This window comes from Diaporthe batatas (assembly GCF_019321695.1).
Source record: "Diaporthe batatas strain CRI 302-4 chromosome Unknown Contig00013, whole genome shotgun sequence".
NCBI lineage: Eukaryota > Fungi > Ascomycota > Sordariomycetes > Diaporthales > Diaporthaceae > Diaporthe > Diaporthe batatas.
The window spans coordinates 2,350,272-2,377,180 of NW_025408560.1; the positions used below are offsets into that span (position 1 = coordinate 2,350,272).

At 32.4% G+C, this 26,909-nt stretch overlaps 6 protein-coding genes across 6 annotated transcripts; 3 read left to right on the forward strand and 3 right to left on the reverse strand.

Moving 5' to 3' along the window:
* Positions 1-394: 394 nt before the first annotated feature.
* On the forward strand, positions 395-2,878 carry KVR01_010663 (uncharacterized protein; the record flags this gene model as incomplete). Its single annotated transcript, XM_044785481.1, has 7 exons — positions 395-493; positions 542-799; positions 863-984; positions 1,120-1,200; positions 1,249-1,633; positions 1,679-2,101; positions 2,168-2,878. The coding sequence occupies 7 exons, from the start codon at positions 395-397 to the stop codon at positions 2,876-2,878; spliced, it is 2,079 nt and encodes a 692-aa protein (XP_044640822.1).
* An 8,929-nt stretch (positions 2,879-11,807) lies between these two features.
* KVR01_010505 (uncharacterized protein) lies at positions 11,808-14,274 on the forward strand. Its single transcript, XM_044782073.1, has 7 exons — positions 11,808-12,155; positions 12,227-13,069; positions 13,116-13,163; positions 13,250-13,454; positions 13,508-13,582; positions 13,644-13,778; positions 13,844-14,274. The coding sequence occupies exons 1-7, from the start codon at positions 11,877-11,879 to the stop codon at positions 14,017-14,019; spliced, it is 1,761 nt and encodes a 586-aa protein (XP_044640664.1). The 5' UTR covers positions 11,808-11,876; the 3' UTR covers positions 14,020-14,274.
* A 165-nt stretch (positions 14,275-14,439) lies between these two features.
* KVR01_010468 (uncharacterized protein) lies at positions 14,440-15,259 on the reverse strand (the record flags this gene model as incomplete). Its single annotated transcript, XM_044790728.1, has 2 exons — positions 14,440-14,550; positions 14,582-15,259. 2 exons carry the CDS (start codon positions 15,257-15,259, stop codon positions 14,440-14,442), a joined length of 789 nt encoding a protein of 262 aa, XP_044640627.1.
* Positions 15,260-20,768: 5,509 nt separating this feature from the next.
* KVR01_010415 (uncharacterized protein) lies at positions 20,769-22,552 on the forward strand. The gene is made up of 4 exons (XM_044784839.1): positions 20,769-20,887; positions 20,947-21,033; positions 21,200-21,965; positions 22,030-22,552. Exons 2-4 carry the CDS (start codon positions 21,028-21,030, stop codon positions 22,497-22,499), a joined length of 1,242 nt encoding a protein of 413 aa, XP_044640574.1. The 5' UTR covers positions 20,769-20,887; positions 20,947-21,027; the 3' UTR covers positions 22,500-22,552.
* A 705-nt stretch (positions 22,553-23,257) lies between these two features.
* KVR01_010357 (uncharacterized protein) lies at positions 23,258-23,987 on the reverse strand (the record flags this gene model as incomplete). The annotated part of the gene is made up of 3 exons (XM_044793046.1): positions 23,258-23,466; positions 23,538-23,911; positions 23,941-23,987. The coding sequence occupies 3 exons, from the start codon at positions 23,985-23,987 to the stop codon at positions 23,258-23,260; spliced, it is 630 nt and encodes a 209-aa protein (XP_044640516.1).
* An 880-nt stretch (positions 23,988-24,867) lies between these two features.
* KVR01_010460 (uncharacterized protein) lies at positions 24,868-26,601 on the reverse strand (the record flags this gene model as incomplete). Its single annotated transcript, XM_044782898.1, has 1 exon — positions 24,868-26,601. The coding sequence occupies one exon, from the start codon at positions 26,599-26,601 to the stop codon at positions 24,868-24,870; it is 1,734 nt and encodes a 577-aa protein (XP_044640619.1).
* Between the last annotated feature and the right edge of the window lie 308 nt (positions 26,602-26,909).

Sequence of the window (26,909 nt, forward strand, 5' to 3'; positions counted from 1 at the left end):
ATAGACGCAGTGATATTGCTTTGTTCTTTCATGAGGGTGGCTGGATATCACACAGGCTATTCTGTTTGTATGCGTAAATTAAGGAGGGAAAAACGAGGCTTGCTGATGCATGAACGACCGATTTCTGGGACGGTCGGCCGGTTGGTTTACCACCGTATGAAAGCGCCATGTATGTCCCCGGATGTCGGCGTAATAAAAGAGAAACCAGTTCGTTTGGTTACAACCAGTTTCCTCTTTAATATAAATCTCAGCTTCCCTACCGTCTTATTTCAGATAGCACTCAATATCACTAGAGATGTCCCCCAGGCTAACTCGTCCTTCTCACATTGAATCAGCGTGACTATCTTCTCTCGAAATTTCCTCCCAGCGTCATACAGCTCTCACGGCATCCACCATGCTACCCAATGGGACTGGTCTGGGAAACCAGGCCATATTGGCCAAGATCGACAAGCTGAGGGAGCTGAATGTCGGCGCCATCATCCCGCTGCCCCAGGTAAGTCCCGGAAGTATATCACTCTGCAGATCACTGATGCTTCGATAGCTTGTCGTTGTCGGAGACCAGTCTTCCGGCAAGAGTTCTGTTCTGGAGAGTCTGACGGGCTTCTCTTTCCCTCGCGCTGCTGGCCTCTGTACTCGTTATGCGACCCAGATAACATGCTGCCGTGAAGCCGAAGAGGGCATTGTCGTCTCGATCATTCCTCGACCAGACGCGGATGAGACGCTCAAGGCCAAACTTCTTCAATTTCAGCGTCACTTGTCAAGCATTGACAACGATGAGCTCGTCAAAGTTTTCGAAGAGGTTTAAGACACCCTACCCTAGGGTAGCCGTATTCATGTTTTGGCACTAATAATGTCCTTGTAGGCCAACATTTCCATGGGCATCCGGATGGGTGAAGATGACAAGGACGTTGGGCTTGCGGCCTTTAGTCAAGACATCCTCAAGATTGAGATCAGTGGACCTGAAGTGAGTTCTCCTCCAGTCTGGTGGCCTTGCACATGACTAACCTCTTGAACAGCAAGAACATCTCACTGTGATTGATGTTCCGGGTATTTTCCGCGTCTCTACACCAGGTATGATACAGCTAATTCACTCAGATTGTGCACTGATTGATTGACGAGTTCGGCAGGGCTCACTACAGAAAGTGATATCGTTCTCGTCGAGAACATGGTGAAGTCATACATGGCGAATCCAAGAACTATGTGAGTAATTATATGTATTGTATGTGAACTCGATTTGCTGACGCAAAGAAGCATTCTTGCAGTCATTTCTTGCACCGTCGACATTGCCACCCAGGAGATTCTCAAGCTTGCTGAGGGTGCTGATCCCATGGGCGTGAGAACAATGGGTGTGCTCACAAAACCGGATCTCGTTACAGAGACGGCTACCAGGAGCGCAATCATCGACCTGGTTCTTGGAAAACGAAACCCACTCAAACTTGGGTACTACGTGGTCAAGAATCGCAGTGCAGATGACAACACCTCAACACTTTCCGACCGTGCCGCCGCCGAAGAAGCATTCTTCAAAGCGCCTTGTTGGTCATCCATTAAGGAGCGCTGCGGCACCACAGCCCTCAGGCACAAAGTCTGTGAGTTGCTCATGCATGTCTCTAAGCAGGAGTTCCCCCATGTCAAGGCCGAAGCCGAGCAGCGCCTGCGTCAATTGAGGGTCGATCTGGAGACCATGGGTCCGTCCCGAGCCGACTCGAATTCCCAGAGGATGTATCTGGGGAAACTGGCTTCAAGGTTCCTAGCCATCACTCAAGCTGCCCTGAATGGGCACTACGCCGGAGAAGGCATCTTCGAGAAGATGCCAGACTTGAAGCTGATCACGAAGATCATGAAGCTGAACCAGGTTTTCTCCAACGTCTTCTGGAAGAGAGGCCACAAGCAGCACTTTGGGCCCACGTGGGATGATGAGGGAGAGAGCTCATTCGGGCGCAATGTGGACCAGCTGCCTTTTTCCATCCCTCTTGACAAATATCCCGAGATTGGGGCTATTGTCCGCACCGATGGCTACCAATGTCCCGAGCCCTCGGAGGGGCCGATCATGGGCCATGTCGAGGAAGTGTTTGATTCAAGCCGCGGACCCGAGCTTGGAACAGTAAGGTTTCCTCGCCCTCTAACATTTAAACATTGCTGTAGGAAATTATTAACACGGTTGATATAGTTTGGCGGAACGGTTCTTGCCGTGGTCTTTGAAGAGCAATCAGAAAAGTGGGAGCCGCTCGCGTTTTCTCACGTGAGCAACACAATCGCACTTGTTCATGAATACATCTTCGAGCTCCTCACTGAGCTGTGCCCCGAGAGGCAGGTCCGGGACAACCTCTGGAACGCTCTTTTGCTAGACAAGTTGATAGATACGTACCAACGAGCGATGAGCCACACTCAATTCCTTCTGGATATCGAGCGTGGAGGTACGCCCAACACTTTCAACCACTACTTCAACGCAAACCTCCAGAAAAAGCGCAGCGAGCGCACGTTCAAGACCTTCGAAGCTATGGCAATCCGTGCCCCTTGGAACGACGACGACGAAGAAATTTGCGAGCGATACGTGCCCATGAGTAAGATTGGCAAGCATTCTGTTGACAAGGACAATGAGCAGCAGGTGTGCGAGGACATCGTTGATACTCTGATGAGTTATTACAAGGTCTCCCGGAAGCGCTTTGTCGACGTCGTCTGCCAGCAAGTCGTCTTCCACCTCCTGCTTGAAGGCGACGGGAGCCCGCTCAAGGTTTTTGACCCGGAGCTGATCATGAACCTGGACGACGAACAGCTTGAGCATATCGCAGGGGAGGACGTGGAGTCGAAGCATCAGCGGTATGTCTTGAAGAGGGAGGTGGAGAGTCTGGAGACAGCTCTGAAGGTGTTGCGGTCTTGATTTTGCGATGGGCAGTGCAGCGCAGGTTTTCGACACGGCAAGGCGTAGATTCTTAGCAGCCGCATTCAACCGCCTGCCGGACTCATCAAAAGTGCTTTCTCGTCGTTTTACATGGACACAGTCTTTACTCATTCACATCCCCCCCCCACAAAAAAAAAGGAGGAAGAAGGAGAAGGGAGGCAGGCAGGCAAACTGCTATCGAACAAATAGCTTGCAAACTTTTATTCATCTCCACGAAATCAATCTCTGATTTCATATGTGCTGATGGTAGTAGCCAAAGAGGAGCCCCGGCCCTGTCAGTTTACCACTGTTTTCTTCGTTATGCAATGCTCAATGCTGGGCCACTTCATTTCAGTGTTGAGACAGCACTTGAGTGGTTCCAAACATAGCCTCATTAAATATTTAGAAGTAAAATCGCGACCAACCTCAGCTAAGCTACTGCTTTATTCTCTTAGCCTTTCAATGAAAAGAGTTTCCTCAACCTATGTTGTGTTAAAGTTATGTGTGTGTGTGTTCAAAGGGCCGACTTTTTAGCCAGGATTCTCCCTAGATAATTTATTTATATAGCAACTATCTTAACACCTAGTCTCGCTATATAACTTCATTATAACATTAATATTATTCTTAAGATAGTACCTCTTAGCTTTATTTATATATTATAAGGTTAAGATTATAAGTATTTATTATGTTATAATTATTAATATTAATATTAGAATTAATTATTTATATTTCTATTTACTTTTTTTTATTTAATTTACTTTTAATTAATTAGAGTATAGAATTCTTAAACTATAAGAACTTTAATAAATATTTTTTTATAATTTTAAGGAATATAAAGAGAGTAAGTTAATTCTTTAAAAATTAAAGTTATAATTACTAACTCTATTTATTAAGATAATCCTTATAACTTATAGTAAAAGAAGGCTTAAATTATTTATAAAGAATTATTAATTTAAAATTAGAGTTATTTAAGGAATAGTATAAAGGAGGTAGTAAAGCTATAATTTTATATTATAAGAGGTATAGAGACTATTTAGGCTAATAAGATAAGTAGAGTATATAAACTTATTAGTTAATTTTATAGGTATTTAACTTATAACTTTAATAATTTCCTTTTAAAAAATAATTAACTATATTATTAATTAAAGTTAAACTTATAACTTTATTAATAATTATTTAAATAATATTTTTAAATCTTTATAGAAATAACCTTTAAGATTTATTATTATATTAAAGGCTTTAAAACCTTAAGTTATAATAGTTTTTATATTATATAATAATTAAAATAATTAATACTTTAAATAAGTACTTTATAATTAATTTTTTATTTTATAAGGTAATTTATATTTTATTATTATTTTATTATAATATTACCTTTTAATATCCTTTAATATTAAAGTTATAATTACTTTAATTATAAAGTATATTATAATTAATAGTATTATTTACTTTTTTATATTATATATTATAAAATAATATTTTTATTTATTATTAATATTTTAATTAAAATATATTTATTTTATATTTTTATTTAATATATTATTATTATTAGTTAAGTTATATTAGTTTATTATTATTATTATAATTTAAAACTTTTTCTTTTATAATTAAGTATATAGTTACTTTTATAATTAATATAAAAGTTTAATATTATTAGGTAAGTATTATAGTATACTTTTAATATAGTTAGTATATATTTAAAGTTATTAGTTAGGTATTATTTTAAATTTAAGTTTTAACCTTTTTAATAGATTTAATAGAGTGATATTTTATATAAAACTTTAAATATTAGGATTTTATTTACCTTTTATTTTTCTTTTTATTAATAACCTTACTTTTAAGTTAAAGAGGAGCTACTTTAAAAGGAGGTTTTATAAGTTAAGTTATAATTAGTTAAATATAAATATTTTATAGCTATATTAAATTAGAGAAACTTTAAGTTTAAAAGAGTAATAAAATTATTATTTATAATATAATAAGATTATTAGATAAAAGGGTATTTAAGTTTATTATATAAATAGTTAATTATTTATATTTTTAATAATAAAATATAATTATTAATATTAAAATTAAGTTTATAATAATATTAATTTATTTATTTTATTATATACTTTTAAGTTTATTATATTATTATTTAAACTTTATTAATATAACTTTATAAAATATAAATTATATATTAAATTTTATTTTATAATAGTTACTTTATATAGAATTAATATTTTATTATTATATTTAATATTTTTAATTAAAAGGAAAATTTAAAGTAAATTTTATTTAAATTTTAAAGGGTAAGAGTTTATAAAGAGAGTTATATAATAAGTAAATTTAAATAAAGTTTAAAATTAGTATTATTTTAATTTAATTATTTTAATAGTAGTTTATAAATATATATAAATATTAATTAATTTATTAAAGAAGGTTTTAATTTACTTTTAAGATTAAAAGTAACTTATAATAAATAACTTTTATTAAATATTTATAATATAATAGAGTTTATTAATAAAGAATAAAATAAATTAAAGGCTATAATTGGAAATAATAAATTTAAAAGGCTAAATATATAAAAGGTTTTTATAATAGAAATAAACTATTTATATTATAGTATAGATATTTATATAAGAGATATATTATATAATTTTAAATAAATAGTTTATTATTATTAATAAGTTATTTAAATTAGTTTTATTTTTAATATATTTTAAAATTAATTATTAAATACTATTATAATTAATAAAATATAGATAGTAGTTTAAGTAAATTTAATATTTTATTATAAAGGTATTTAAAAGATTAATATAAATAATTACTTATAAATTATATAATATTTATTTATAAATTAAGTTATTAATATTTATATTATATTAATTTAATAGTTTTATTTTATTTTAAATATATAATTATAGTATAAGAATAGATATTATTAATAATTTTAATATAAAGTTTATTATAATTTAGAATTATTAGTTTATTATAAAAGTTATATATTAATTATTAATAAACTTTTAATTATTTATATTTTACCTTACTAAATTATAATAATATTTAAAAGTTAAATAATTATAATTAATATATAGTAAAATATTTAGTAATTTAAGTTTAAATTATTTAAAAGGAATAAAAGGTATAACTATTAATTAATAGTTAAAATTATTTTAAATTATATTATTATTAATAAGGTTTCTTATATTTATAAATATTAACTTTAAGTTTAGATATATACTTTTAGTATTAAGTAAAATAATGTTTCATTAATTATGAATTTAAAAATAAAAATATTATATATTTTTAATTTAATATTTTATTAACTTTATAAAAAGTTTAAATAGTTTAATAAATATTTAGTTATTTTTTAAGTTTTAAACTCTTTAAAATATTAAAATAATATATTAATTAATATATTTTAAGTATTTAAGTAATATAATAGTTTAAAATTAAAATAAGTTAAAAATTATTTATTTAATTTATTAAAAATTTAATAATTACTTTATATTATAAAACTTTAAGGTATAATAGTTAATAATAATTTTAAATAAAATAAATTAAAGGTTAATTAGTTTTAACTTTTAAAACTTTAAGGAATATATTATAATTAAAAGCTTCTTATTATAAATTAAATAGTTTATTTATATATTTAATATTATTTTGAAAAATATTTAATTAAATACTATTTATTATTATTATATTATTAAAAGAGAATATTAATTATAATATTATTAAATATATTTATTTTTAAATATATAAGGAGTTTAAATATAAAATATAATAATATTAAAATATTAATTATATACTTTTAAAGTAGTTAAAGAAAGTTTAATATTTTAAGATTTATTAAAACCCTTTACTTTTATATATAAATTATATTAAAGGTTTAATAATTTTATTATATAAAGAGATAAACTTTTAATAAAAATTATAAAAACTAAAAAAGATTTTATACTTTTAATATTATAGATATCTATTAATTATAAATAACTTTAATTTTTAAAGTTTATAAAAATATTATTAACTTCTATAATATAATTTTAGAATTTAATACTTTAAATATAAAACTTATATTTCTTTAAGTTTACTTATAAGTTTACTTTATATAGGTACTTAAATATAGTAATAATATATTAAATATATTTATTTTCTATTTTAAAGTAAATAACAATATTATTAATATATATATAATAAAATTAATTAAAGGATTTTTAAAGTATATTATTAATATATTATTAAAAGGTAAATAAATTATTAAATAAATTAAATAATATAACTTTATACTTAAATAACCTTTATTTTATATAAAAGGTTATTATATAATTAATTTTCTTTATAAGGTATATTTTATAAAACGTTTTATAAATATTAATTTTTATAAAGATATTAACTTAATTAAGTTAGTTTAATATTTTATTTATTAATAAAATTAAGTTATAATTCTTTTTAATAATAGTATTAAGCTTTTTAAAATTTATATAAAATTAAAAGTTATTATTAAATTTAATAGCTATAAAGATAAATAATATTTAAAGTATAATTATAGGTTTAATAAACCCTTTTATAAGTTTTTAATAATATATATTTTAATTATTTTAACTTTTTAAATAATATTTTATAGAGGGTTTATATTTAATTATAAATATAAGATTTACTTTAAATAGTAATTTAATTTTTAAATTATATAATTAATATAAAGTTAAATAGTTTAAGTTTATTTTATTAAAAGTTTATAATAAATAATAATATTATTTTAATATTTTTATTAAAACTTTTAATATAATTTTTATTATTATAAGGTATATTTTTATTATATTAACTTATTTATTATAAATATATTAATTAATTTTATAAAGGATATAATAAAAATAAATAAATCCTTATAGTTAATTAAGATAAAGAGAGTTTTTATTTAAATTTTATTAATTTTTATTTTATAATGTTTTACCTAATTAATACCTTCTTTATATAATATATATATACTATTAATATTATAACTATTTAAATAATTTTAATTATCTTAATAGTTTTATTATTATTATTAATAAAATTTTTATTTTTAAAGAATAATATAAGTATAAGTATTAAAAGGGTTAAAGGAATAACTATATAAGGTATCCTTTATTTTTAAGTTTTATTAAAAGAAAAATTAAATAAAACTCTATTAAATATTATCTATTTAATAATATAAGGTATTTTATTTATAAATAATAACTTTAAATTTTATAACCTTTTATATATAACTTTAATTATTAATTTTAATAATTCTTTTAAAATAAGGATAAAAATATTAAAGTAGATATTTTATTTTAAAAGTTATTTTCTTATATTAAATATTAAGAATTATATTATAATTATATATTTATTAATATTTAATAATTATTTTATAATATATATTTATTATTATTATAGGTAGTTAAAATAATAATATTTATTAATAATTAAGTTAATAATTAAAATAATATTAATCTTTTAAAATATTTACCTTTTAAATTTATTAATTAAATATAGTTAAAATCTTAAAATATATCTAATATTAAAGGTTTAAATTAACTTTAATATAAAGTTTATATTAATAAAAATTATTTTATTTATTTTTATATTTATAAATTTTTTATATTTATATTATTTTTATTATTAATTATTATATAAAGTATTATTTATAGTTTTTATTAATTATATTAATAAAAAGTTATACAAAATATTTATAAATAAATTTAATTTCTTTTATTAATATAAACTTTATTTAAATATATATATATATTTTTAAAAAGAGTTTACTTACTTTAAAATTATTAATTTCCTAAGTTAAATTATTTATTAAATAGATTATTTAATTTAATTAAATTAAATAAAAGTTTATTATAAAGTATTTTAATTTAAATAATATAATTATAATAATTAGTTTTATAATTATAGTTATAAATATTATTATTAAAGTAATAATTTAAATTTTAAAATAGTTAATACTTATATATTTACTTTTATAATAAAATAAGTATTTTTAATAAAAGTTTAATTAATTTATTTTTATTAAATTATTCTATTTAATATAATTATAAATAAAAAAGGTTATTATTATTAGTTTAGTTTTTATTAATATTATTAATACCTTTAATATTATATTTAAAGTTATTACTATTATAATTATTATTTTACTTTTCTTTTACTATTTAAATTATTATAATTAAAGTTTTATTTATTATTTTATTTATTATTATTAATATTATTATTAAAAGCTTTACTTTATATAGTTAATTAATAAGTTATTAGTTTTAATTAATTATTTATATTTAAATATAATAATCTTTAAAATAATATTTATATTTTAAATTTAAAAAAGATTATATAAATAAAAACTAAAATAAGCTTTTATATATCTTATTCTTTTATTTACCTTTAAAGAATTAATATATATTAACTAATTAAATAAAATTATTATAAAAATAAAAATTTATTATTAAACTTTATAATTAAAATATTAAAGTTAATATTTATTTATAACTTTTATTAAAGTTACTATATTTATTTTTAATTAAATAAAAACCTTTATTATAAAAATATAATTAAAGTAATTAAACTTTAAAAAAATTATAATATTAATAATAGTATTATTTATTTAATTTTTAATTATTATTATTTTATTATATTTATTAAAATAATAATTTATATATATATTTAACTTATATTAAAATTAATACTTTTATATCTTAAAGTTTAGTTTATTTTTAATTTTATTATTATATTAAATAAATAAAGAATTTATTTTAATAAAATATTTTTATTAAATAAAATAGAGTTTTAAATATTAATAAAATTAATAATCTATATATATAATTTAATATTTTTAAATTAAAATATATAGACTTTTTTATAAATTTATCTCTATAAAATTAATTTAGTTAACTTTATTAACTTTATTTAATTATTATTAAAAGTTAGTAATTATATTTTAATTCTTTATATTTTAATAAATTAAAATAGCTATATATTCCTTAATAGTATTATAGTTTTTAATTTTTATTTTTAAATTTATAATAAGTTTATTATATTTATTAATAGTTACTTTAAATTAATTTTATAAATAATTAAAGGTAAAAATAGTTTATATATTATTTTTAATATCTATAAATAGAAAATAAGTTTTTATAAACTAAATAAAATATTCTATTTATTTTTAATATAAAATAAATTAATATTAACTTTTAAAATAATAATATTATTTTAATAGTTTAAATAAAAAAGTTTAGGTTTATAGTTTTAAAAGTAAAGTTTATTAAATATTATTTTTAATTCTATTATATAAATTTAAAAATATTATTTATAAAATTAATTTAAATATAAAAAATTTATTAACTCTTTTTATTAAAAGATTTAAAATATATAAATAAAATAAATTATTTTAAGCTACTTAATTTTATTAATAAAATCTTTTAAATATTAAGTTATTAATAAAAATTAATTTAAAAAAATTAACTATATATTATTTAACTATAAATATATTAATATAATTAATTAACTTTTAAATTTTATTATTTTTAATATTAATATTAATATTATTTTTAAAAGTTTAATTAGTTATAAAGGTTATATTAGATAAAAAGTTTACTTACTTTTAAGTAAAAGTTAGTTTAAATAAATTAATAAAACCTTTTTAAAGTTAAGTAGAATTTATTTAAATTAATTAATATTAAATTAAATTTATTAATATAAATTAAATATTAAAGTATTTTAAAAATAACTTTATTATTTTTATTATTAATATCTTTAAATTTATTATTATCTTTTATTATTCTTAATATTTATAAAGGTATTAATTTTTTATTTAAAGTTTTTAAACTTTCTTACTTATAAAATTAATAATTTTATAGATTATTATAATTAATTAATTAAAAAATAAAAATTTAATTAAAATAAATATTTTTATAACTTTTTAAATTATAAGGTTAAGTAATTTTAAATTAAAATAATTTTTATAATTTATAATAAAAAAAGGTTTAAATTATTTATAAAGAATTATTAATTTAAAATTAAAGTTATTTAAAAAATAATATAAAAAAAATAGTAAAACTATAATCCTATATTATAAGAAGTATAAAGGCTATTTAGATTAATAAAATAAGTAGAATATATAAACCTATTAATTAGTTCTATAGGCGTTCAGCCTATAACCCTAACATTTATAGCCTTCTACTTATATTTTAAAGCTCACTCCTATCACCTTAATAAGCTCTTTTATAAATAAAGCTTTTTATATAAAATATTTTTTAATTAATAAAGAGTATATAAAGATTAAAAATAAGTATATAAATATTTATTCTTTTATTATTATATTCTTTTTAATAATATTAAATAATACTTATTTTTTTAAAAGTACTATATAAAGTTTATATTTATAATAAGCATTAAACTAAGTTTAAGTTACTCTTATTTAAAGCTATCTCTCTATACTCTAGTAAAAAACACCTACTAGTGTGAGATAATTGTGCCAAGGCCTAGCCTTATGATTGTGGTCCGTGGGCTCAAGTTCCGCATGTCTATTATGGACGTATTCTTACGTGCAAACACTATCGCGGTACAGGGTCGAAGAAGAATTATTCCTCCCCATCTACGACAAGCAGGTTCCCGATGAGCTTCAGGCACTACCGAGCCAAGCCCAGAAGCAACGACATTCTCTATGTTGTTCCGTCCATTGAAATTCACGGCTACTCGTTGTGTATGTACGTAGCCTCCAGTTCAGCTTTGCTCATGTCTATTCACAGCGGTGCATAGTATGGCCACTTCGGGATTTTGTGTCTCCAGGGCCAGGGGTACCTGGTAACCCTTGTGTAGCTGCACGTTGGTGGCCGAGAGGGGACCCGACGTAGTACCAATAGAATCAGCAGCTGCACAATTGTCTTTGCCCAACAGTCCTTACATGTGCATGCATCCCCATCTCTTTCTTTCCCCACCTTCAACTCACGCCCGCATACACTGATCCTCCAGCCTGCATTCATCCAATCGACCACCCATCAGAATGGCCTCTCAGCCGTGGGAAGCTAGAGCTGCTGCTAAACGTGCCGACACGCTCAACAAAATCTGCTTGCAATGGAGACTCAGCGCTGAGGATGTGAAACGTGCTTCCGAGCAGAGAAACCTCACAGGACCATTTATTCAAGGATTTCTCAGTCAGCAAGAGATATCTATCGTTTCCATGGACAGCGTACCGATCGTCAAAGAAATCAAAGAAGGGCAGCTTACCAGTGTCCAGGTTACCACAGCGTTTTGCAAGGCTGCTGCCATTGCGCATCAGATCGTGAGTTGACAGGACCATGTCATTTTCCTAAGCTAAGCCTATGAATCCCCCTGACCCCGATTCATCCGCAGAACAATTGTCTTCATGAGATCTTTTTCGATGAAGCCCTGAAACGCGCCAAGGAGCTTGACGAGCATTACAGGAAGCATGGTACCACGTTGGGACCGCTTCACGGGCTACCAGTCAGCTTGAAGGATCAGTTTCACGTCAAAGATGTCGATACAACGACCGGCTACGTGGGCTGGATAGGGGGCAATATGGGTATCAAAGACCCTTGCCAGGCTCACAAAGTCGAGAGCCAGATGACCAGAGAGCTACTTTCCCTGGGAGCTGTCCTCTACTGCAAGACCAGCTGTCCCCAGACGCTTTTCCACGTAGAGACCATCAATCACATCATCGGCCAGACTCTCAACCCAAATAACCAAAACCTCTCATGCGGAGGCTCCTCCGGGGGCGAAGGGGCCTTGATAGCACTTCGAGGCAGCACACTCGGCGTGGGCACTGATATCGGCGGATCGATAAGGATACCAGCTGCGTTCAACGGCGTATTCGGATTAAAGCCAACGCCGGGGAGGCTCTCCTCGCGAGGAATGGCCGAAACAAACCCCGGCCAGACCACGTACAGGGCGACAACCGGATTCTTGAGCACGTCGCTCGACGGCATTGAACTCCTACTCAAGTCAGTTCTATCAACACAGCCTTGGATCCAGGATCCAGTTGTGATTCCGATGCCTTTCCGCCAGGAAATCTTTGATGAGAATCTCAGGCGCGCTCAGCCTAGTGGGACCGCATGCAGTGGGCGCCTTCCGCTGAAGCTTGGGATTATGTGGACAGATGGTCTCGTTCAACCTCACCCTCCCATATCGCGAGGCCTCCGCATGGTTGCTGATGCCCTAGAAAAGGCCGGCCATAAGGTATGGAATACTCTTCTTGACAAGACTGCCTGGCTAATTGTTCAAGGTTGTGAATTGGGATCCACCGTCACATGTGACCGCCAAGGACATTCATGTAAGACAATACATCCTCTTGGGGCCATTCACATACAAGCGGCCTTGCTGGCTACCAATCATAGACGCTGACTATGAGTTGCCAAGCTCTCAATCATCATGTCCGATGGGACGGCAGACATTCACAAGCACCTAGAGCCGTCCGGGGAGCCCCTTATTCACGAGCTCGCCAGTCGCGGTATGCGACTCCGCCCACCCATTGGCCTGCTAGATTTTCAAGACCTCACATTGCGGGGATTGGACTTTGAGGCGAAGTATTCGGATTACTGGAACTCCACCATTGACAAAGATGGTGGGTGTTACATATCGTGGATATGACCAAAACTAAACTAACATGATATCTAGGTCAAGTCGTCGATGCTTTCATTATGCCGGCTGCCCCCCATGCAGCGGTGATCCCTGGGACCTTCAGTCATATCGGTATGTCAACAACTTCTGAAATGTGTGCATACCTAGATTCGATGGACTAAACCATCAACAGCATACACCGAGTCTCTAAACCTGCTCAATTACAGCGTGGCGGTGATTCCTGTCACCAAGGCTGACAAAAGTCTTGACCCCATTGATACAAATTACAAGCCCCGTGGCAAGGCTGATCGTAGCAACTGGGAGGCCTGTAAGTGTTACTATTGATCTCGAAACAATGACGCGTACCTGGAGGCTCGTACTGATAAATCCAAGATGACCCAGATGTCTACGACGGCGCCCCAGTAGGGCTTCAGATCGTGGCTAGAAGGTTCGAGGAGGAAAAGGTTCTAGCCGTCGCAAAGATCATCCACAGGGCCCTGAAACAAGTACAGAGTGGCCTCGCGCTCGGGGGTTCTCAGTCCGACGCGGACATTCCCAGTCGGCTCTGAAGGTGCAAGTTGACTTGACTGCCAAACTGGACACGTTGTCACATGAGCTGCCTCATCTCCGGATCAGCTTTATTCTTTATAATAAAAAAGTATTTTAGCTTCAGAGACGGAAACATACTGCAAGGAACTCGGGCATTGAGAATTTAGACGGGACAATGGATCCAGTTTGCTTATTTGTGCGACGGCGAGGGGCACGAAACGATGTGGAGAATACACCGAAGATTACACCATAGCTGGTAACTTTTTACCTGACAACCTTGGAAGCTTCCACTCTTTAACAGTGATATGCCATCCACTACACTTTCAATCCCACCTTCTAGCCGCTCTATTGGATGGTTGTTCAGCTTCCCTTCGTCCAGCACCGCTGGAAGATGGCAAAGAACCGCACCGCCAGTTTCCTTTTCTCTGCACTTGTTAACGCTAACCGGTGCTGGTGTTTTGCGCCCTCTTTCGATCAGCGTTCTCGCCGAAGAAGTTGAAGCTCTTCAAACCTACTGCCTCAAAGCCAACATCCCTCATATCAAGCTGCAGCTGCTGGTGATTGCGAATCCAGCACCCTCACTATACCATAGCTAGTTGCTGCTGCCACTGCACCAATGGTTAGTGTCTGCAGAACGCCCCACATGCTACCACGGTGGTTCCGCACCGTAACCCAACTTTTGATGTAGCCAAATGTCAGGAGGATGACCACGGTGATTCCAATAGACACAAATAACGCCTTTGTTGCTTGCTTCATGATAAAGTAAGGAATCATAGGAATCAAGCCCCCAATAAAGTAGCTTAGCCCCATGGTAACAGCACTGACCCTGGCTCTGCTGGCTTCCGGAAGCTCCAGGCCAAGCTCAAAGTCCATCATGAACCTGACCCACTGCTCTCGGTCTTGTACCAGCTCGTATACCAGTCGTGAAACGGCCTCGGCGGAAAGATTATACTTGCTCATAATCTCGAATATCTCGGCCCGCTCGTCCTCTGGCTTCTCGAGCACCTCATTCATCTCCCGAGCCTCTTCTGACTTATAATGTGGCCGCTCTGTAGCAGTTGCCAGGTATGCCCCAAGCCCCATAGAGATTGCTCCGCTGAAAAGCTCCGCGAGGCCGCCTATCAGGACTAATCGAGTGTTGCCAAGAGAGGATAGACCCGCTGTGAGGGCAAATTGTACGGTGAGACCGTCAGCGAAACCGATGATGATGTCGCGAATCGCGTCGTTGTTTTTGGAATGCCGTTCATGGTGCGCAACCATAGTTGAAAGATAGACTATTCGTAGTTTGAATCGTTGAGGCAAAGTGCCAAAGGGGCTTTCGTTAAATGAATGAAATAATTCCCTTTTTGCAATTTCTAAGAGCGTTAAGCGAAGAAGTGTGTCCGTTGATGTACGCTCGCTGATCACACAGGTTTTAGACAGAATACATTCGGATCACCAACCAGGATGATCTTTGTGATAAACAAACAAATGAAAACCTGTTAATGCAGTCATATTTCATTCCCGCCGAGTCTCGTCGAGTAAGAACGTCTTATAAACTTTTGTTTCTTAGAAAATGGGTCGAGTAGGCCGTGTAAAAGCATCATGCAACTCTCACAGACCGAGGACCTGGTATTCTCGTAGGCCATACTGTATTTATATTTGACCAATTGTGTATGATGCATTATAAAGCTACTCCAGAGGTAAACAAGGGTAAATGATCATCAGTCCACTCTCCGATCAGAACCCAGTAAGGTAGCATAGATTGTTGAGAATTGCAATATACAGCCAACGGGGTAGAGTAGTTTAATAATATTTATAGACCTTAACTTCTACTTACTTACTCCTAATAGAATAAATATTTAAAACCTATAATAATTAAAACTTTATAATATTTATATATATTTATATTTATTATTTTTATTTATAAAAAGTTATTTTTTAATTAAATATATATTTTTAATAAAACTATTATTATAATAAAATAAATATTATTAAACTTTTTAGTTTTTAAAGATTAATAATAAAATACTTTTAAATTTTTAAAGTTAAAGTTAAAAATTTAAATGTTTTTAATTAAAAGTTTTTGAAATTAATATATTTATTTAAATAAATTATATAATAAAATATAAAATTATAAAAGTTTTAATAGAATTCTTTTATATAGAAAAATATTTATAAAATTAAAATTTAATTCTTAAAAGATTAAAAATAAAAGGTTTAAAAGAGATTTATTATTAGTCGGCTTAACTTATATATAAGAAGTAGTGAATTAAATAAAGTAATATATATTAATAATAGGTAGAGGTCTACCTAGCTAGGTAGTAAAGCATCTAGTTAGATTAGCTAAACCTATTAACTAAAGCTAGCCTATATATATATATATATATATATATATATATATAAATTTACTAACCTTATAATAATTAATTAATTATAACTTACTATTTCTATATTAATAACTTTTTAATCTTTTAAAATTAACATTCTTAAGTCAGCACACCCTATAATACACAACCCCACTAATATATATAAATTATCTATATTAATGTAATTAAAGTTACTTAATTATATATCTACTTTATAAGGGTATCTTTAATTATATAAACTTAAAATTATATTAATTAATTTATTTTTCTCTTCTATATATAATAATATATTTTTACTATTATAGCTATAATTTTAACTACTATTACTAAGTATTAGGCTAGTGTTAGTTAAAATAAAATATATAAATTATACTATATTTTTAATATTTATTTTAATATTATTTAATAGGTATTTTAATTTATAAAGATATTAATTCTATTTATTAAAAGTTATTAATTATATAAGAAAGTTTAATAGTAAATTAAACCCTTATATAAGGTTACTTATTCTATCTTTTTATATATAAGTTTTTAATACTTTATAAATTAGATTGTTAATATAAATTAACTAATTAAAATTCCTATTATTATTATAGGAAAATACTAAATATATAAGTTTTTAAAAGGAATTTTTAATAAAAACTCTTAAAGTTATTTAAATTAATTATAAATAAGTAAATAGTATTATACTTAAAAGAGTAGCTAGTTTTTAATGATTTAATAATCCTAGAGGTTATTAATATACTTTAGGAGTTTTAAATTAATGTTAATAAAATAGATTTTTAAAAGGTAATAAGAATAATTATTTAATTATTAGGTCTTTTAAAAGTAGATTTATTATAATAAAAGTAGTTATTAATTATATTTAATATACTATAATTAAGGTATATATAAATAGTAGTAAGTTATTCCCTTTTAATTATTTTTATAATAAAATAATCTAATAGTAGTAGTTTCTTTAAAAGACTTAATAAATTTAAAGACTAATACTTTATAATATTAAAAATAAGTTAAATTAATAACTTTATTAGTTTATAATAGCTAAGAACTATATATAAACTCTCTATTTATTTAAATAACTCTAAATAGTAATAAATACTAATTATTAATAACTATAGGTTTTATATAATTAAGGATTTTATATAGGAGTATTATTTATATAAAATTTAACTTATCTTCCTTTTAATATATACTTCCTATATCCTTTAGCTATTTAATATTAAGGTATTCTCTAACTTAAAGTATTAATATTATTAATAATTAAATATATTAATAACTATTTATAATATAAAGTATTTTTATAAGGAGTTCTTTTTATATACCTATTATATAGCTTAAAATAGCGCTCTAATAGTTAAATATATTAAAAAGGGCTAATTAGGGATTAGAATTTAATTTAGAAATTAAAATAAAGTCCTTAACTTAAGGCTAATATATAGGAATAATAACCTTATTACCCTTAATACTAATTAAAAAAGAAAACCTATTTTTATTAATAAAAAATTAATTTTAATAAGTTTAAAGATACCTTATTTATTTTATTAAGTATAAAAAATTAAGTTTAAGTTATATAGGTTAAAGTTAACCTTTAAGTCCTTTATAGCCTAACTTTTCTTCTATAAGCTAATTAAGGGGTTTAATAAGTTAACTATATATATAATAACTATTAAAAGTAAGAGAAATATTTTTATTAATATATTAAATTATTAGAAGACTTAGAAATATTATAGGGTCCTTTTAAACTTAAATAAGGTATTTATTAATATTATAGTAATTTAAAAGGAGAGGGCTTTAATAAGATAAAATATAGAGGTTAAGATAGAGTTATTTAATAATAATAGGTTAAAAAGTAAAGATAAAATTATTAAATTAAACTATATTATAATAGGTATTTTAATTGTTAGTTTATTATTATTAACTTTAAAATAATATTTATAGTTATTAAGAAATTAAGTGTTAAAGTTAGGTAGTAATCTAAAAGGTATTTAAAATCTATATATATATATTGGTGGGGTTGTGCGTTATAGGGTGCGCTAACTTATTTCTTCCTTTTAACTAATTAAAAAACTTTATTTACTAATAAAATAGTTTCTAATTAAATTATTAAATCACTTAAAATTACTATTAAATATTTAATTATAATTTACTTAATTTAAATACTATAAAAGCACTTTAAATTAATATTTTTATAAATTACTTAGATTATTAAAATTTAAATTACTTTAATAAATAAAATTAAACTTAAATTATTAATTAACTAATTACTTATTAAGTTATTATTAAATAATTACTAATTATTAATATTTAATTAATTAACTAATTAACCTTTCTAATAGTTTTTTCCTTTTATAATAAACTATTACTTACTTTATTAATCTTTTATTTTAATTAAAGGTTTTATTTTTCCTTAATTAACTATATAAATAATTATAATATCTATTTTTATTAAAGTATGAAATTTAAATAAAAATAAATAAAACTTTAAATAATAACTTACTTAACTTAATATAAATATTATTTATATAAAGAGTATTATAAAATCTTTAAAAATTCTAACTTAATTTATTTAAAACACTCTTTAATTTAATTTTTAAAACCTTATAAAAGTATTAAAAGTTCTTATTAAAATAATAATTAAAATTATTAATAAACTATTAAACTTTATTATTATTAAAGTTAATAATAATATATTCCTTATTATAAATATTATTAATATACTTCTTTATTTTATTTTTAATTTAAACTTTTATTATAATATAAATAAAAGTATTAATATATACTTATAATAACTATAAATAATTTTATTTTTAAAGGATTTAAGACTATAATAATTATAATATTAAAGTGTTTCTACTAATAATTATAAAAGAGAGAGAGAAAAGTTAAGAGAGTGTATAAAAGTTACTTATTTAATTAATTACTTAAATACTATAAGGTAAGTAAATAAATTAATTAGTAGATAACTAAATAAATTAGCTAATAAATAATTAAATATTAGTTTAAAAGTTTTATAAATAAGCTTAAATTATTAGTTATAAAAGAGAGAGAGAGTTATTATAAAAGAGTTATAAAACTTATTTAATAAAGAGGTTCTATTTAATAGTTAAATTTATATTTAAATAACTTAAATAACTTACCTTTTAAAAAGGTTATAATAATAATAATAGTATTATTAACTTATTTTTTTCTTTAAATTATAATAATAAAATAACTTTATTAATTTATCTTTTAAAAGAACTTAATATTTAAATAATTTAAATAATTTATCTTATTATTAAAAACTAATAAATAAAGTTAATTAATAATTAATTAATATTAGTTAGCTTAGCTTATATATAAGAAGTAGTGGATTAAGTAAAGTAGTATATATTAGTAATAGTTAAAGGTCTGCCTAGCTAGGTAGCGAAGCGCTTAGTTAGGTTAGCTAGACCTACTAACTAAGCCTAATCTATGCGTGCGCATAGACCCACTAGCCTTATAGTAGCTAATCCACTGCAGCTTACTATTCCTATATTTATAATATTAAAAATATTATAAAGAAATAAGTTATTATAATTTTAATTTTAATTCTTTTTTAAAATATTATTTATATAAAATAAATAATTATATAAAAATTTTAATACTTTTATTTTTTTAATAATAAAATTTATTTAAATAAATATATTAATTTTAAAGAGTTTTAATTAAAAGGATTAAAATTTAAACTTTAATTTGAAAAATTTAAAAATATTTTATTATTAATTTTTAAAAAATAAAAGTTTTAAAAATATTTAGATCTTTTTTATATAAAATTTAAGAAAAAAAATTTTTAATTAAAAAATAAATTTTTATAAAAAGAATAATAAATATAAATAAATATAAATATTATAAAGTTTTAATTATTATAAGTTTTTAATATCTTTTATATTAAAAGTATAAAGGGGTGAGGAAGGTTTATCTTTTAAGTAATACTTCTAGCTTAGATTATAATCGCTCTCTAACTTTTATTACTCTAGAATTCACTTAAACTCACTAATAATAACAATTAACAATATTTATATAACTACTTAGTCGCTTATAAAGTTTTTTATACTTTATATAAAAAACTCTCCTTACTATACTTAAAAATTAAAAAATTTAAAATATTAAATACACTCTTCTTTATAATATTATTACTAAAATTAAAAAATTTAAAATATTAAATACACTCTTCTTTATAATATTATTACTAAAATTAAATAATTCAAATTATTAAAGTTAAGTTTTATATTAATAAGTTTATATGTGTGATAGTTCCCTTCCTACTTTCGGCATTTTGGTCCCTTGGAATGTAAACGAGTTAGCCGGCCGCTCGGCAGTCTGCCCCGCATACGCGTCACGTCGCGTCTCCCTCTTGCATTGCCGCTTCCCCCTTCTCTTGACGAGTCTCTCGGTCCCACATTCGAAAGGCTGGGCCACTATCAATCCGGCCGGTCAACTGGCGTCTGGTTTCAAAGCTCTTTCCAGTCCCTGCTTACCTCGGCTTAGTACCTAGGCATCTGGCAGCTAATCTCCGTAAACGGTCTGCTTGATACAAGCGCATTGTCTTTGATACTAGGACTGACATCTACCTAGGTATAGATCTTGAAGAAGAGCTTGATTTTGCGTTAAATTCTCAACGAGTCTTTGCAAGTCTCTGCGACTTGCGTGAACGAGACTAGAATGAAGGTAAATTGTTCCCATTCTGTCTAGTTATTCAAATATTGAAGCAGCCCTTCACCTACATCCCTTCCAGTTCTCTCACCGCTGTGTTGCTTCCAAGCCATCGCGTCAGCACAAAATGGACGTCCCCATCGCGATCCTATCTTCCCGTGCATCTTTCTCACAATAGCAGACCAGATCTGGAGGAGGGTGCGAAACGGGCACGAAGCGCTCGCAGCCGAGTGTCGAGGCAGAGTCAGACTGCGTCGTCGAGCCTGCCAGCAAGAAGCCGAAGCCCAACAGCAGCAGGGCGTCACCCATCCCCCGCCGCATAGACCCATATGAGCGTTTCCTCCTCCGCTGCATACGCTTCAATGTCGTGCCCGTCGATTTTAACGGGGATCTCATGGTCACAGACAAGTGTACGAACGGGGTCTACCTCGTCGATTCCAGGGCACTCCAGAGAGCATCGTCAAAACTCTATGAGCAGTGCCTGGCCGTCCGGCCGGCTGGGCCGCCGGCTCATGATGAACTCAAGCTCTTTCCGAATTGGGAATTTGACGGGCTGCCAGACACTTCAATCAAATCGAAAACGGCTATGCTACACCTCATCCACGCCAACATGTCGAAGATCCCAGAACTTATGGATTTTGAAACATTACAGGATACTGTTGTCTTCGCGGTGCAATACGAAATGCAGGACCGCTTCTTTTCGGTGTTGAAGCGATGGTTCAAGACCATGCCCTTGTCAACAACGAGAGAGAAGACGCAAAGGGCCTGCTGTTTCTGGCTGAGTTATCACATTGGTCTCGTGGATGATTTCATGGTGTTTGTGAATTGGGCCGTTTTCGAGTTGTACGATGACGGCGAGGGCAGGCTGGGGGATCCATCTGAAGAGCTTTCTCCGGGGCAGCCACTTAATCTCTCCAAATTTCGCCTTGCTGAAAAGGTCGTCACGAGTGAGTCCAGTCCGATCCCGAGAGGGTATAGTGACTTTCAATCTGATAGCCGTCCATCCCTCAGACAGGATCATTATGTTGCGGTATCAAGCAGTTTCAAAAATCTTGGCAAACCTGGGACAAGTACAGTCAGCACTTCTCTCAACCTCAGAAGGATCAGTCGGTGACGGGCTCGAAGGCTTTGGTTGTCAGTTCTGCCTCAACCAATGGTACGGAAGCTTCACCAGGGGCCTTGCAAGGCCTGGTCAGGCCTGCGGGCACCTTCCACCCGAATTTCCAAGCATGTTTCCGGTGATGGAGGCAGAAGACTACCACCGGCCCCTGGCTGAGCTTTGCAACCTCGTTCAAAATCTCGAATTGAGTATGAGCAATGCAGAGCTTTCTTGTACACGTTCGACGCATTGCGAACAGTCTGGGGGGGACTATCTGGGGACGGCTGTTTGCTGTCCGCCCAAGCTTATTGGCCGGGAGTATGTGACGGGCCTCATCGAGCTACTCATAGAAGACTACCGTTCTGGTGACTATAGACTTTAACTTCCCGCATACGTGCGGGAACATACATGGCGCCTTCATTCAGTGGCAAACGCTCAAGACCCAGCCTTTAAAAAAGCATACAGTGTCAATAACAGTGGTAAACATACGATAGATGTATCATATATATAAGTGCCTTATAGCAACTGCACATGTGTTGCTAGAACCTATAGAGCCTCAAGCCGGTATAACAACTATGGACTCTTTTCGTATGATTAGACGTGGATCTAGGTTTCCTAATTGGGCTCTTCCGGGATTGAGAGTCGCCTGGAGTCGGATATGGGCCACCTATACTAGACCCAGCTACCCAAAATAATGGACCGTATCCCCGAAGACTTGCCATTCATTGAAGAGGGGCCGACGTAGGCGAAATTTTGGTTGTCTCAAGTTATTGGGTTTTGTAGAAAATCTGGCGTGCGATGGATGAATCTCAACGCAGAAACAGCTTGCTCGTCACTTGCTTCCTAGAGTACGATGCAGATACGTCTGAGTACAGCCAAACCGATGGTTTGAAGAACCGACACAAACAAAAGTCCCACGGCTGACCTCGAATGAATCAATTTGTTAGATTAGGGCTCCAGTATCACACACGAAAGATTTCCTCATGTACTCGTAGACTACTCCATCGAGTAGTAAGCTGTCTGTGTCTAACAAATACTTTGAATTGGAGCCCTTAATGGTTTCTTCTCCGTCTCCCACAATATACTAGTATATCCGCTACTTGGTCTTCCGGTCTTTTTTATTCTTCGTCGACGAGAGAACTAGGACTTTCCGTAGGAAATGCTTCCGCCCTGGTCATAACATTCCTCTGGGATGATCCTCCTGACAGGGACGTCGCGGGAGCGGAGCAATCCAACAAACAGCCACATAAAGAAGTATATAACTGCTAGACCGCACAGGATCATGAGTATTGCGAAGGCCGCAATCCCGAAGTCGAACTGACCTGGGGGCAGTCCATATTGGTTTCTCACTAGTCCCCGCAGTTAGCACGTCAACGATATCCACTCTAGAACCATGTAATTGCTTACCCGGGGTATCAACCGACACAGAGGCCGTGGTAACGGAGGTAAGGGTTGTGGTATCCGTAGTTGTCGTCGGCGAGACAAGAATCGTGGTCTCGGTGGCAGGGGTCAGAGTTGTCGTGGTGGTCGTCGTTGTGGGCAAGGTGAGAATCGTGGTCCAAGTGTCCTCTAGCACCTCTGATATGGGCTCGGCCACCGGGGTGACTGTTGTCGTGGCCGTTGTGGTTGAGGGAGATGTGAGGGTCGTTTTCAAGCGTTTCGAAGTCGTCGTCACTGAGGTCAGAGTTGTCGAAGCCGTTGTCGTCGATGGAGTGGTGAGAGTTGTGGTCGAAGGTGGTTCGGGGGCGGAGGCTGTCAAGGTTGTGGTTACAGGTTCCTCTGGCGTCGACCGCTCTGTGAAGACAGTGGTTTGAGTGGTCGACATGACAGTCGAGGTACCGGGATCGAAAATACTTTGTAGGGCACCCATAGTAGCAGTTAGATCAAACGATCGAATTTTGATGTGCAGTATTCGAAAATTTGAAGGCAGTTCTCTTAGCAATAATTCAAGCTATGAACGATATGTTTGGGGAATGATGTCTTGGACGTGATGGGATTGAAATGATTACTTGCTGAGATATATATGCTTGATGAGAATCCCATTTTGCTCACCTTGCGAATCATCGCATTCGGCCATCCAAGGCAAGATGATAAGCATTGACTTATGATGAATCATTTCTGTGGACCCGGTCGAAAGGCGTGACTGAGACCATCACATGATTAAAGGGAATCCGAATGACTGACCGGATGACTAGACAGCTACACAAATTTCCACGTGCATGGCTGCGTAAAGTCAAGCTATAATTGAGGTAGTTTGGCCGGATTAGAAGAGACTCGAGTGAGTCCTATTATTCTAGAATACTCACGTATTATACACTGGGGACTAATTGTATGTGACTGGAGCTACGTGAGCCTGTGGCTTGATCAATGACTGCGCTCGCAAAGCTGAACTGTCGGCTGCAATTCATTTAGTACTACTGTTAAAAACATTGCACAACCACCAGTTGACATGGCCTAGGGTAGCCACCCTGGGGCAGGGTTGATAGAGTGTCCATGCGGGCTACGAGAATGAGAGCAGCCATTTGGTGTAGGTAGTTACACACTTCCAATTTCTTCAGCCGGGTTTGCCAGTAGATTTGAATTGGTGTGATATGATTTGAAGTCTTCCATGTGAAATTGGAATTACTCTTATGTCATTGATCTCAATAGCATATCACATGTGGGCAGAATGGGTCATGAGTGTTACTTGTGATTTTACTTTATTAAGTATTTTATTTACATGTTCTCATCAGGGTCCTCCTCACACAGCATCATGAGTGGAACTTCACCTCCGCCGCCTTCAGGTAGGCATACGGCGTGCTGCCAGAGCTCCAACTCGGTGTCGTGCCCTCGTCACCCTCGAGCTTGACAACAGGCTTCAGCACGCTCAGCCTCCGCCCGTCGAATGCGCTGTTCTCAAAATGCTGGAACCAGCCGTTCTCGGGCTGCAGGTAGTCGCCAAGCACCTGCTTCCACCCCTTCCACACGGTCACGAGCAGGTCGAGCACGTGGTGCTGGCCCCTCATCTCGCCCCACGAGAACCGCTCCTTGCACTCCGCGACGGTGCTCTCCGGGTAGAGGCCGACCTCCTCGGTCAGCGCGTACGCGTTGACGGCCGTCAGACTGGCGTGGGCGTAGTAGCTGCCACCCTCGATGGCCCTCCTCTTCAGGCCCAGCATCGCAGCCACGGCACCCAGCACACCGGTCGACATGTCCGAGATGGGCAGGCTGGGGAGCACAGCCTCGTTGTCGGCCAGCTTCAGGCTCTTGCCCGTGACATACGCCGACCCCGCCGCGGCGTCGGCGATCTGCTGCCAGCCGGGCCGCTCGGCGTAGTACCCGTTGGGGCCATAGCAGTTCTCGCTGAGGTAGACAATGCCCTTGCCACGGGCGCCGGCGACCTTGAGGAGGTCGTTCAGGCCCAACCCGTACTTGGGCATCTTGTTGAGCCGATAGCCCTGGATGAAGACGTCGCACTCCCCGACAAGCGACTTGAGCAGCGCGGCGTCTTCCTCCTTGCGCAGGTCGATGGCGATGGTGCGCTTGCCCGCGTTGAGGGTGAGCTGCAGGAGGGAGACGTCAGGCAGGTGTGGTGGGTTGACGCGGATGACATCTGCGCCATAGGCCGCCAGGATGGTGCCGATCTTGGGGCCGGCAATGACGCGGGTCATCTCGAGAACCTTCACGCCTGCGAGGGGCCGCCTGTCGGTTGGGTTGAGCGGCGGGAAGGCCACGGGGGGTGTAGGAACGGCATGGTCCTGCGCCTTGACGTTGACGAGCGGGTGGGACGCCAGCGAGCGGCCCATCTCGGACTCGCGCCACTGCTTGGGGGTGAAGCAGACGCTCCCGCAGAAGCCGTTGAGCAGGTTGTTCATCTCGAGCTTCTCCGGGCTCAGCTTGGAGGTGTGCTCGGCGATGAGGCGGGCCGCGTCCTCATTTGTCTTGATGGGTGCCGCCGGGTCAATGCCGATGGAACGCAGGACCGGCTCGGCGTTCAGGCTGCCGTGGAGCGAGTACCATACTTCTGGGTTGCTTGTTGGGTACAGGCCTGTGCAGCGGTACTTGAGTGGTGTGTCGGTCCAGCCCCTCTCCCAGTCCGGGACGACCTTCTTGGACTCGCCGGTCATGGCCAGTGTCAGCACGTCGACGCCGTCCAGGTAGGCGGTGGCGATGCAGCCGAACCAGAGGGCGGTGTGCGTCGTGTTGACGATGATGCGGCGCTCATCGTTCCTGACTCCCCTCAGGGCGAGGATCTCGTCGGCCAAGACGCCCGTCATCCCGTGCAGTGCCGCGGCGACAGACGTGGCTTTTATTGGGCCGGGGATGACGGGGTACTCCTCGCCGGTGAACTGAACTTTTGAGAGGATGGCCTCATCCTGTGTGAAGCCGGGAGTTTGGCTGGCGAGGAGGCGGAAGATGCGTTCTGTGTCTTGGGGAACGGGTGTAAACGACTTGTCTGTGAAGGTGCCTGGTCCGTAGACGTCAGGGATTGTCTCAGATGCCATGATCGATGCTGTGTTGGAGTGATTATGTCCTATGGCTGGGATGAGCAGATATGGTAAAGTGATGGTTTGACACGAGAAACAAGGCTGGGGCAAGAGGTATATCATATCATCCCAGGCTTCATCAACATCCACGACGAAGGGGAACGGCCCCTTTTAAGGACCTCCATCATACGGCCGTCCGAGTCTATGCAACGTGGTGCGTGCCATTGGGGCTTGCTTGACTCTGTCCACATTTTCGAGAACGTTGGCAGGATAGACATATCGTCGCTTGCTGGATACCGAGGTCTGTCAAGGACCAACATTACAGT